A 13,668-nucleotide genomic window follows, 5' to 3' on the forward strand; every position below is an offset into this window, starting at 1 on the left:
AGATAGATGACACTAAAGGCCAGATTCACAGCCACAAATTCTGCCTAGTCCTATACTAAAAAGCATGTTCAAAGGTGAATCTCCAAGATCTCAGGCTGTTCTGGAGGCAAGGGGGGGGTCCGACCCTGTACAAGATGGGGGTGCCTAATAAACTGGCCAGGGAGTCAATGTTAAACAGAGCAGCATTGCATCTCCACCAAAATACAGCATTTTAATGATTTATAGTACCTTGAAGAAGAGTACGGCATCGAACGTCTCCGACTTGAGCTGCCACCAGCGCCGCATGCCTGGGGTCGTTTTGTTCAAGAAGTCTTCTGGGACATACAGAGTCGTGGGGTCGTAGTCTTCCTCAGACTGTCTCCGTCTCTTGGCGTCTTTCCTCCGGCCTTCCTGTAGCCAATCAAGCTTCTCATGGTCCCATACCGTAGCCCCACCTTGCCCGCCGGCACCTGAGCCATTCGTCTGGCTGTCGAAGCTCTCCGGGGCCGAAAAGCCTGAGAGTCGAGACTTGGTGTCGGCTGTGATGGTGCTAGATAAGGGGGCTCTCTTGGCGGTTTCTGGAAGAGCGGGAGTCTTGGGTTTTGGTTTGGCACTGGATGGCTTCTCTGCGGGTCGTTTGCGTTTCACCGGTTTAACTGGGCTGTCGGGTTCAGTCTCACATTCACTTTCTACATCTTCCTCCGATGCACTGTTCACTACCTCTTCCTCATCTTCCTCACTGCTCCATACGGCCTGTTCTGGTTTGAATTCCTCACCCGAGCCTTCACTGTCGCAGGCGACAACGATGCGGCGACGCTTGGACTTGCTGCTCTGTTCTGCTGTGGCACGGGAGGAACAGCGACTAGGCTTTGACTTCACTGTCTCATCTTCCTCTTCAGTCAAATCTTCGTCGGTCAATGTTGACTTATCAAGCTGTAGGAGGAAAGGCAAATGAAAATACATTATTTTAAGGGAGAAAAAAATTATATGGGCTCCCGAGTGGTGAAGTGGTTTAAGACACTGCATCTCACTGCTTGAGGCGTCACTACAGACACCCTGGTTCAAATCCAGGCTGTATCACAACCAGCCGTGATTGGAAGTCCCATAGGGTGGCGCACATTTGGCCCAGTGTCGTCCGTTTAAAAAAAAGTTTTTATTTAAAAATTTTATATTCAACACATTTGCTTTACACATGCCCGTTTGCACACAAGACAAAGAGTAATATACACTGCTCAAAAAAATAAAGGGAACACTTAAAAAAACACAATGTAACTCCAAGTCAATCACACTTCTGTGAAATCAAACTGTCCACTTAGGAAGCAACACTGACAATAAATTTCACATGCTGTTGTGCAAATGGAATAGACAAAAGGTGGAAATTATAGGCAATTAGCAAGACACCACCAATAAAGGAGTGGTTCTGCTGGTGGTGACCACAGACCACTTCTCAGTTCCTATTCTTCCTGGCGGATGTTTTGGTCACTTTTGAATGCTGGCGGTGCTCTCACTCTAGTGGTAGCATGAGACGGAGTCTACAACCCACACAAGTGGCTCAGGTAGTGCAGTTCATCCAGGATGGCACATCAATGCGAACTGTGGCAAAAAGGTTTGCTGTGTCTGTCAGCGTAGCGTCCAGAGCATGCAGGCGCTACCAGGAGACAGGCCAGTACATCAGGAGACGTGGAGGAGGCCGTAGGAGGGCAACAACCCAGCAGCAGGACCGCTACCTCCGCCTTAGTGCAAGGAGGTGCACTGCCAGCGCCCTGCAAAATGACCTCCAGCAGGCCACAAATGTGCATGTGTCTGCTCAAACGGTCAGAAACAGACTCAATGAGGGTGGTATGAGGGCCCGACGTCCACAGTTGGGGGTTGTGCTTACAGCCCAACACCGTGCAGGACGTTTGGCATTTGCCAGAGAACACCAAGATTGGCAAATTCGCCACTGGCGCCCTGTGCTCTTCACAGATGAAAGCAGGTTCACACTGAGCACATGTGACAGACGTGACAGAGTCTGGAGACGCCGTGGAGAACGTTCTGCTGCCTGCAACATCCTCCAGCATGACCGGTTTGGCGATGGGTCAGTCATGGTGTGGGGTGGCATTTCTTTGTGGGGCCGCACAGCCCTCCATGTGCTCGCCAGAGGTAGCCTGACTGCCATTAGGTACCGAGATGAGATCCTCAGACCCCTTGTGAGACCATATGCTGACACATGCACATTTGTGGCCTGCTGGAGGTCATTTTGCAGGGCTCTGGCAGTGCACCTCCTTGCACTAAGGCGGAGGTACCGGTCCTGCTGCTGGGTTGTTGCCCTCCTACGGCCTCCTCCACGTCTCCTGATGTACTGGCCTGTCTCCTGGTAGCGCCTGCATGCTCTGGACGCTACGCTGACAGACACAGCAAACCTTTTTGCCACAGTTCGCATTGATGTGCCATCCTGGATGAACTGCACTACCTGAGCCACTTGTGTGGGTTGTAGACTCCGTCTCATGCTACCACTAGAGTGAGAGCACCGCCAGCATTCAAAGGTGACCAAAACATCAGCCAGGAAGCATAGGAACTGAGAAGTGGTCTGTGGTCACCACCTGCAGAATCACTCCTGTTTTGGGGGGTGTCTTGCTAATTGCCTATAATTTCCACCTTTTGTCTATTCCATTTGCACAACAGCATGTGAAATTTATTTTCAATCAGTGTTGCTTCCTAAGTGGACAGTTTGATTTCACAGAAGTGTGATTGACTTGGAGTTACATTGTGTTGTTTAAGTGTTCCCTTTATTTTTTTGAGCAGTGTATATATATAAAATGATACAGTATTTATCATTATTGAGTGGTAAGTTCAATGTTGAAAATAAAAGTTTTGATACTGGCTTACATTTTGATGCAAATGTGTCTAGATAGTAGGATAGTAGTTGATCCTCACGGATCAACCCCCCATGGTTCGGCACGCGTGTGAACCGAGGATCAATTGCAAAGTTTAACCATCAGTGTGAAATACAGTTTTACTGCCGCTGTTACTTTTTAAAGTAATAATTCCCTAAATCTCGACGCAAAGTTGCAGTGAAATGATAAGACAAGACGAGATAGATGCGTGCTGTGTTTTGCTCTGAAGTCTGATTTTAATAATTTTTTAAAAGCAGTTGTGTTTACTGTTCACGTGAATGGGACATGTTGAATCCCAACGAATCAATCCTGGATGCTCGCGTTGCAAAAAGCAAAGAAAAAAAGAGCAGTGACAGATATGACTGGCGGAGGAGCTGAAGAACTGGGAAAGCCTCCCGCTTCATTTATGTCTCATGGATGGGAGAATTTTGGCTTCCCTGTCAAATATGATGACGGAAGAAGGGTGGTGGACAACACCATTACGGTGTGTAGGCATTGTGCCACAAGAAAGCCGTATGATCATGGAAATACATTGAGCATGGCCTTCATCACCCTGGTGTGTCTGACGGGAGCCAACTCAGCCAAAAGACAACTTCTCACCGTGACATTAAAGCAGCACTTTGCTGTAGAATCAGACCGGGCTAAAGCCATCACCCCAGACGGGTGGACCTCCAGGGTAACGGAAAGCTATGTGACTGTTCACTACATCAGAGGAGTGGGAGATGTGAAGTCCGGTGCTATAGACACGCCCTCTATGAGAAACACAAATCTGGCGCAGGTACTGCTAGGAACAGTAGCAGAGTGGAAGCTAGAGAGGCCCAATAGCAATATCCCAACCACCACAGACAATGCCAAGAACCAAGTAAATGCAGTGATAGAGGCTGGACTGGGGACACAGATAGCTTGCATTGCACATGTGATCAATTTAGCATCTCAAACGGGAATCTCAGCGAACCAGATGGACCGCCTTCTTGGGAGGATCAGGAAGGTTTCCTTTTTCCACCGGAGCACAACAGCCGCTCATGTGCTTAAGAACAAGCAAGAAATGCTACAGCTACCGACCCGCAAGCTCATACACCATGTCACAACAAGATAGAACTCCACTTATGACATGTTGGAGCTCGATCTTGAGCAGCAGGCAGCTGTGTAAGTGGCAGGAGGAGGTCCTCCAGGTGCTCAAACCCCTCAAAACCTTATTGAGCACTGAAACTGCACCGTCTGTGTCCATGATCCTACCTCTGAAAACAAGGATTCTACAATCCATGGCCCCAAGATAGGAAGACATTACCATCACTAGATGTCAAGGCTGCCATTAGAGGACCTGAACCCCAGATACCCCCCTAATGTACAGGACTACCTTCATAGATCTACTACACTGGATCCAAAGTTCAAGTCAAATCAAATGTTATTTGTCACAACACTTAACCAACGATGCACTTAAGAAAATACCTTTAAAAAACTAAAGAGATAAGAATAAATATTTAAAGAGCAGCAGTAAAATAACAGCGGGGCTATATACAGAGGGTACCGGTACAGAGTCAATGAGCGGGGGCACCAGTGTCGACGTAATTGAGATAACTATGTACATGCAGGTAGGGTTGTTAAAGTGGCTATGCATAGATAATAACAGAGAGTAGGAGCAGCGTGGGGGGCAAATAGTATGGGTAGCCATTTGATTAGCTGTTCAGGAGTCTTATAGCTTGGAGGTAGAAGCTGTTAACTTATTATGGCTGCAAGGCAAAGTGTTGAGTAGCCAGTGAAATCGTGCCCATTTCAAACGGCCTCCTACTCAATTCTTGCTCGTACAATATGGATATTATTATTAATATTGGATAGAAAACACTCTAGTTTCTAAAAATGTTTGAATTATTTCTCTGAGTGAAACAGAAATCCTTCTGCAGCACTTTTCCTGACCAGGAAGTGAAATGTCAGAAATCTATCCTCTGTTCAACCTCATGCCTATACATGGGCGTGTGACATAGGAGTCTACAAACACTTCCTACGCCTTCCCCTGGTTGTCTAGATGCGGTGAGAGAAGAAATTTCGCGTCTACCTTGGTCTGAGGTGGAATAAAAGATCTTTGTTTGACGTGACCATCCATATCCTGTTTCTGGAGCGCGCGAAAGAGGACACGGATATGGCTTATGTTTAGCTGTGGTTATGAAAGACGAACATCTCTGTATTAGATTTGATACATGTCACCATATCATCGTAACGTATGTTTTTTCAATATAGTTTAATCAGATTATTTAAACTTTTTCGGGAGTTTTGCCGTGTTCCGTTTTCTAACTTTGTTGACTTGAGTAATCCGTGTCACTTGGCAAGTGCCAATGCTAAGCGAAGAGGGAAATTTGCCATTCTGAATCCAAACAACGACTCATCTGGACAGAGGACACCTTGTTCAACATTCTGATGAAAGATCAGCAAAAGTAAGAGCCAATTTATGATGTTATTTCATATATCTGTCGTGCATGTTGACTGGTCGTGGGCGCCCAAGTTTTTCTTGCTATTGCTGCTATGCTAATATCACGCTACATTTTGTTTGCGCTGTAAAACATTTAATAAATCGGAAATATTGTCTAGAATCACAAGATGCCTGTCTTTCAATTGCTGTACACTATGTATTTTTCAGAAATGTTTTATGATGAGTAATTAGGTATTTGACGTTGGTGTCTGTAAATATTATGGCTGCTTTCGGTGCAATTTCTGATTGTAGCTGAAATGTAAACTATGAATTATACCTGAAATATGCAAATTTTGGGGAAAAAACATATGCTATACAATAAATATGTTATCAGATTGTCATCTGATGAGGTTGTTTCTTGGTTAGTGGCTATTTTTATCTTTATTTGGCCGAATTTGTGATAGCTACTGATGGAGTCATAAACTGATGGAGTAAGAATATTGGTGTCTTTTGCTAACGTGATTAGCTAATAGATTTACATATTGTGTCTTCCCTGTAAAACATTTTAAAAATCGGACATGTTGGCTTGATTCACAAGATGTGCACCTTTCATCTGGTGTCTTGGACTTGTTAATGTGTGAAAGTTAAATATTTAAAAAAAAACATCTTTTGAATTTCGCGCCCTGCACTTTGAGCTGGATGTTGTCATAAGTGTACCGGTGTCGGGCTGCAACCCTAACAGGTTAAGACTCTTGGACCTAGACTTGGCGCCCCAGTACCGCTTGCCCTGCGGTATCAGAGAGAACAGTCTATGACTAGGATGGCTGGAGTCATTGACAATTTTTAGGGCCTTCCTCTGACACCGCCTGGTATAGAGGTCCTGGATGGCAGGGAGCTTGGCCCCGGTGATGTACTGGGCCGTACGCACTATCCTCTGTATTGCTTTGCGGTAAACTTGTTGTTAATCCCACCAGTGTCCGATTTCAAAAAGGCTTTACGATGAAAGCACACCATCTGATTATGTTAGGTCAGTACCTAGTCACAGAAAAACACAGCCATTTTTCCAGCCAAAGAGAGGAGTCACAAAAACCAGAAATAGAGATAAAATGAATCACTAACCTTTGATGATCTTCATCAGATGACACTCATTGGACTTCATGTTACACAATACATGTATGTTTTGTTCGATAAGTTCATATTTATATCCAAAAATCTCAGTTTACATTGGCGCGTTACGTTCAGTAATGTTTTGCTTCCAAAACATCCGATGATTTTGCAGAGAGTCACATCAATTTACAGAAATACTCATAATAAATAATATGCATAATACTAATAGTATGCATATCTTAGCTTCTGGGCCTGAGTAGCAGGCAGTTTACTCTGGGCACCGTATTCATCCAAGCTACTCAATACTGCCCCCCAGCCATAAGAAGTTAACAGGTCAACCCTCTCCCCAGACAATGTAGACATCCTCATCTTTCTGAAAAAGAAGTTGAAGTTATAAGTTCAGGTTTGCTTTGCTTTCTTTTTAACATTTTTTTTTTTTATGTTGACACAGGCTATTTTTTTTCATTCACTATTGTTCAAAGGAAGAAGGTATAATGCTGCATATTGCACTTTAATTTAACAATTGAGTATTGAATATTTTATTTAAAGATTTTATTTAAAGATTGCAAAGTTCCTTGCTTTAAGTGTTCTTTAAGTAATAAATGGAAAGCAAAGTTATTTGTCTCCCTTTTTTTGCAGAGCTGCAAAATTATCCGATCCATGACTCAAAACCGTGAGTTTTGTGATCCGTCGCACCACTACTAGATAGACAAATAGATTGTGGATTAATAAAGTATCAATCAACTGGAAATGCAATGTTAGCAGCAGTACATACAAACGGAAAAGTTCTCACCTCCATATCCTCCTCCTCGTCTTCCTCAGCATCAGATGGGGCCATACAGACAGGCATCTTCAGTCTGGTCTCTGGGCTGTCTGGCATAACAGCATCAGCCAGCTCCTTGGCCCTGCAGATCACAGGCTTACCACTGAAGAACACCCCTCCTGTTTTAGCATCTCTGCTGTCCGAGCCTGGGATGGAGTACAAGTGAGAAGGGGCATTATTTTTAGTACACTCCAAAGTGTATATGGCTCTAAAACAATGTTCCGTCTAAGCTGCGCGCGCAGTAGCTTCGAGACTGCCGAGCAGCTCCACTGGACTGCCCGGCAGAAATATTAGCCGACAGAGAGAAGCACGAGATTGAACTTCACTCAACTTTCTAGAGCAGTGGTCATTAATAGTGGATCACCAACATTTCTGTAAAAAAAAACAACGATAAAGCCATGATCCTTTTTTTGCCCACATTAATTTCATATAAAGCAATAAAAAGTAATGTGCTCAGTTTCAGGACAATTTTAAACAGAATACATAATACAAAAACAACGAGCACTTTAGATGTTTTCGATTGTTTATTTTCCTGAGAACACAGCTCTGTCATAATCTACTTACACATTCACCTCTCCATCAGATTTTGGGCTTGCTATCAACACGAGATGAATCTCACATTCCTACTCACGCTAGCTCTCTCTCTCTCAAAAAAAAGTTGATTCAAAGCTGATCAATCGCTTTCAATTTAAGGATCAATATTTCTTTCTAACAAGTTGTCTTCAAAATACTTGATTGTGATTTTTTTCTGTAACGGTTGTTAGGGAGATAAAGAACAGAAAACGTAAAAATAGAGTATTGTGGTTGGTATATACTTTTGAAACAGCGTTACCATTTCTAAAAAAATCCAGAAAGATTGTGCTTTAGTGATCAGTATCAAGTTTTACAGAGTTTAAAACGGCAAAGCTGACAAATTGCACTTGGTGCTTTGAGCAGCGCTCTCCATAGACGGACTGGGGAGAGCAGAGTGCCGACCACCCTACTAAAGCCAAGGTTAGCGGAGTACAAGTTTGAGTAAAACGCCACTCACCTTGATTCTTTCAGCGCTTGCCACAGTCTTCCCTGCTAACACTTCAGTCATGGTGATCTGCCGCTGCTGTGGGAACTGTTCTGACATTCTCATATGCTTTGCTGATTCTAAGTGTTTGTTGAATTTCTCTAGTTTCCAAAAACACTTGGAAAAGGTTTCGCAGGGGTCGTTTGTTGGCAAATGAGATTGATTTCTGTTCCTTGTTCTGCCCGTCAGCCATCAACAATCACCCTCGCACGTGAATACACTGACAGGCCAAGGGGAAAAAATATTGATGTGTGTTTGGACTGGATGATTTTCCATAGTAACAGTGCAGTAATTAGTCCAAATTACAAACCCGCTTTTGATTGGACCCTTTTATGCGCTAAAAGTGCAGGGATATGTCAAAATTGCGAGCTCTCGCATAATATGCGCTGATTGGATTTTTACTCACAAAAAAGGTTGGCGACCACCCTTCTAGAGTTTTCCCTGTTAACACTATCAATTGTGATCGAATCAACGCAATATTAGTCACTTTCAATGCAACATACCAAAACAAACTATGCAAGAGATTTTGTTATAGGCAGAACACGGAGTAAGATTCTATTGCATTGACACGCACTACTCAGCCTGCATGCTACACAGACTGGTGCGGCATAAACAATCAGAGCTGCAGTAGGTCTATACGCAAACAGACCATTGCCACATACTGTGCCACTTACTTTGAACTGGACTGTGTTTACAGCATAAACGGTTGAGTAGATGTGCTTGTTTTTAGATCAAAGAAAAAGCTGCATGTAGCCACATGTGCACATTTTGGTCATATACTTTGCTAGTTAGTGAGTTATTAGCCAGGTTACAGATCATTTGTAGTCAGCAATAGGGGAGTGATTGCTTCCTACAAGAGCACAAAACATGAACATTTCTAGATATCTTTGAAATGCAAGTCAGGTAAAGAGCTTTTTTTTGTCTTAAAGGGGCAGTGTTGTATTTTGACAGGCTTGAATAAGATTGGTATCCAATAGGCAGAGGGTAACATAATTTTTCTGATTTTCTGTAATAATGGTATGGGAATAATAATGCATTTTATTTTGTAAAGTGGTTTTCTGCATCAAACATGACAACATTTTCAGTCACTTTGTCTGAAGGACAAGTGGATAAACAGGTAAAATAAATATATTTTACCTTTATTTAACTAGGCAAGTCAGTTAAGAACAAATTCTTATTTACAATGACGGCCTAGGAACAGTGGGTTAACTGCCTTGTTCAGGGGCAGAACGACGAACGACAGAATTTTTACCTGCATTCTTTTTTTCACAAGTCGCATGGAATGCAGCCCTACATTGAACACCACACATTGGCTGCTACTGTAGGCTGAATGATAGAACAGCGATTTCCATGTTAAAATGTTATGGGATACATTTTCGCCATTGTTTTTGATGGTAGACCACTCTGGTAGGCCTACATTATGATCAAATAGCCCCAGTAGCCTACATGGCCACTTAACACTGTAACCGAAAGCAGGTACAGCCTCAGTGTTCACAGTAAGAAGTTGCACTGAATTTTCACAACATTCAAGTTTGCCGAAAACATTGCTTTAGAATCAATAATACCATTTTTTGGAGAAGCTATTGATGTAGTAATATAGCTTACCTCTTAACTGACATCTTACATCACTAGCCGTAGCATAGCTAGAATTAGCCTGATATCAGATTTTCTTGTGCCGTCTTGCAAACTCCTATGGTCATTGTCTTCCATGACAACAAACATTGGAGTTGGAAAGACAGAACAAACAGATCTGGGGCCAGGCTAACCAAGAATAGATAGACAATAGATGTCCACCTGCACAGGCTAGGTGACTGACGCAGCACGCTGTAGATAGTAAAGGAAGGGAGTTTTGGACAGGTAAATCATAACTTTCTCACCTTGATATTCGTGGATATATTTGGTGCTGACCCAGCCCCTGGTCGGTGGCTCGTCGAAGAAGTGGACATGCAGGCGCTGGCTTTTACCCCTGCCCCTCATCTGCTCCCCGCCGATAGGATGGGGAACTACCATACACGGCCACCAGGGGTGCCCCTCTAGCTTGGCCCACACCAAGGCTCCGGCACTGAATGGACATGGTTCTGGACTGGAAGAAAATAAGGTGGAGAATTAAAATATCAGACAACAGGTTATCTAGTAACAATCTCTCCTGTCTACCCAAGTGTCTACTTGTTGCACTTCCCTTTATGGATTTCAAAGGAAATCACTAGTATAGTAACTCCCTTGTCTACTCTAGCCAATGCCTACTCCAATCCAATTATTTTTTACATGTGGGGAGCAGTGAACGAGTGCACACTGTAAGAGGAAAGGGGTTGAGGGAAATATGGATCCGTCCCATTCATTTGTTTTACATTGACCTAAGGCAGCAGGTGTAAAAGAAAACACATGAGCGGAGTTTCCATATCCAGTTTTCAGCTGAAAATTAAGCTAGGTTGAATAAGCTGTATCACAGAGTTTCTAAACCCAGAGGCGCAAGATCATGAGACTTACGAGAATGCTTGTGAAACAGACCAGGCCGGGTTTTGGGGTTTGAGAAGTAAAAAAAAAAAATCTCCCTTCCTTGTTAATTTTCTCGAAATCTAAAAAGGCACAACCTAGAGTCAAGCAAATGTCTTAAGTAGTTCAACATATTACTCCAACCTTGTGAAACTGACACGTTTACATTTTTGTCAAAAACAACTTTGTCAAAGGAGCGCCTTTGATTTGATGGCCTGCACAGGTGCAATTCACCACGGGTTGACCATTAGACATGATGACGTGTTTCTGCGCATCGTGTATAATGATCGCCTACAAGTGTGATCGGGGATTTATATTGAAGCAGCTTCTGCCCATCTTTGGCTGTATCCCTTAAAACCGGATGCATCCGGTTGTTGTCAACTCAGCTAATGCATATTTGCGCAAAATGGTACGCAGCATCATCTGGATGTGTGTGCAAAGGTTCAACAATCACCTTCCGCTACCATTTCTGTCAAGCCATCTATGCATACAGTTTGACAAATACATTCGATAAATCCAACGCAATCCTGCAGGGAAAACGCAGCGTTCCATTGGAAATGAATGTACTTCCACAGACAGAACAATGAGCCAGACGTTTCACCGGATGTATAAATGTGAGGCATCTGCATGGCGTTGCCACTCACTGGTAGTGAGAGGAAGCCCAGTGGCTGGCAGTGTGAGAAGACGGATTTTGACGGACTTTCTCATCAATGAAATAGTTGATCTCAACAGTTCTGTTTCCAAAACTAAAATATGTTATTTACAGAGTGGACTACATGTTGAAGACTACCCTTTGCCAATCGCGTTGTTTAGTAGGATTGCAAAGGCGAATTCAGGTATTGCACACGGCACTTGATAGAGTAGGCCTTCCCTAACGGAAATATGCAGATGCATGTTAGAACGTGGCAATAGGCGCTCTCTAACTCGTGCTTGGCTCTGTCCACCTCCTTGCTTGTTCTGCCCACATAACTAATTTGTTCCCATTGGAAACGGCAGGCTGTTGTCTATCTTGGTTCAGTTATAAAAACAATCATTGGTACTTCTGGTGTTCCAAAATGCAATGACACTGATCGAGGCTTAATAAACCTAGTTTCACATAGACCTGAAGCTATGGTATGATGCCTTGCCCCTTTGAATATAATTGGTTCCTGTCCACCCGCATCATGCCAGTCACGAAAGTGTTGAATTCCATGACACGTTCTCCCGCCAAATGAGGACGCATGCATGTTACTGTGCACTTTGACATGCTTGATCAAAATGTATCATTACTCCAACAGCAACACTCTCAGACAACGGAAACACACGGAAGTGTGTTGAAGGGTTGAGACACACAAATAACATTAACGTTACTAGTTAAGTAATCAGCTGACTGGCTAGCCAGTTTTATCCAGCCACTAATCTGTCGAAAACGTATTGCATTACATAACGTCTGTCCTGTGTAGACGAGACATTTCACAAATCAATTAGCATTTCTGCATGAGTTATAATTAGCTACTGTAGCTAGCTACCGCTAAAACCACTAGCCACAACAAAGCAACTCGTTGTTGTTTGTGCTAGCTAACTAATTTGAGCCATCTGTCTTACCTCTCCTTTACTGTTAGTGTCTTATTCCCAAAGAGTTCGCCGATCCCGCCTTTGCTCGCTTTTGCATTAAGGGGTTTTGCAGGAGTCTTTTTGGTGGTGGGATTTTGAGATGCATGCTTAGCTTTTTCTTTTGGAGAGCTGTTCTTTTTTCGAACTGAGGATGGCAAGTCGGCTTCTGCAGGTGAGGGACTCGGTTTCGCCTTCAGAACCGGTGGTGGAGACTTATTGAAAAAATTGAAAATGCTGCTTTGCTTCGCCATAAAGCCTGTTTATGGAAAAATGTATAATAAAGTGATTTAGTTCATCAAATGTTTAGAATCTGCTAACTCTCTGTCTGGTCTGCAGGCATCAGTGCTCGTGCACTGTTCGCGGGAAATTCTCAGAAGGTAAAAGGTCATGTGGGAGTGGCTACAAGGGAATTCAGCCAATGGCAAACCATCTTTATTCTTGGTATTTATTAATCAAATATTTTTGGGTTCATACTGGTTCATGTCAAACAATTAAAACATGTATTTTCTCTTCCCGAGTAAGAATAAGTTAATACATATTTGTATTTATTTAGGAGTTACATTTCATCATGATACAGACCGACTTTGTTATGCGATAGCCACACATCACCAGCAGAGTGCAGTAGTGGTATTTGTATAATTGATTGCAGATTATGGGAGACGTGTGTAAATCATTTATCATAGATAACTTTGGAATTCACCCTGTGAATTGTTCGTCCCATTTCACAATCTGTGAGTTTCCCTTATATTTTGATTTACCATTATGAACAGTCCAAAAAATATTTTCATCACTACACTTTCACTCTACTCTTCCCCAATATGAGGACCGGGACCCTCATTTTTCTACCTGGTTGTTGGAGACAAACTGGTGTAAACTAACCACACACCCAAAAATATCTGGTGATATGTTTTATTGAGAGTGCCCTCCCATCAAGCTAAACAGCACAGATTTGTAAAACATCTCATATCTTACCAGGGCACAACTTTGGTTTTAGAAGTGATGAGGAGAGACATCTAACATCTCAACCCTCTTCTCTATCCCTATATATATATGAGCATATGAATTTTTAAGGCAGAATATAAAAAAATATAAAAATGTACACATCCAATTTAACAGGTGCAGAACAGAAGCAGGTAAAAAAAAAAAAAGGAACGTCCACAAGTCTGGTATGTTCCCATGGTGATTTAATCATCAGGTCAAACCACTCGAGTCACAAATTTGATTTGGACTTGCAAGCATGAAACTAAATATGTATTTGAATAGGTTACATATAGCCTACCATTTCTATTTTATATGTATACCTTTGCTTATTTGATCAGGTCACTAACATAGGCCT

At 42.8% G+C, this 13,668-nt stretch overlaps 1 protein-coding gene across 1 annotated transcript in view; it reads right to left on the reverse strand.

The window, feature by feature from the left end:
- msh6 (mutS homolog 6 (E. coli)) overlaps positions 1-12,698 on the reverse strand; it is a 32,123-nt gene extending 19,425 nt beyond the window's left edge. Inside the window, exons 1-4 of the mRNA XM_055889977.1 lie at positions 12,324-12,698; positions 10,124-10,329; positions 7,160-7,335; positions 229-912 (exon numbers count right to left, since the gene is read on the reverse strand). Of these exons, the coding sequence (XP_055745952.1) occupies positions 229-912; positions 7,160-7,335; positions 10,124-10,329; positions 12,324-12,583 (1,326 nt within the window). The 5' untranslated portion in view covers positions 12,584-12,698. The remainder of the gene's footprint in view (positions 1-228; positions 913-7,159; positions 7,336-10,123; positions 10,330-12,323) is intronic.
- Positions 12,699-13,668: the final 970 nt, after the last annotated feature.

This window comes from Salvelinus fontinalis, chromosome 30 (genome assembly GCF_029448725.1).
Source record: "Salvelinus fontinalis isolate EN_2023a chromosome 30, ASM2944872v1, whole genome shotgun sequence".
Lineage (NCBI taxonomy): Eukaryota > Metazoa > Chordata > Actinopteri > Salmoniformes > Salmonidae > Salvelinus > Salvelinus fontinalis.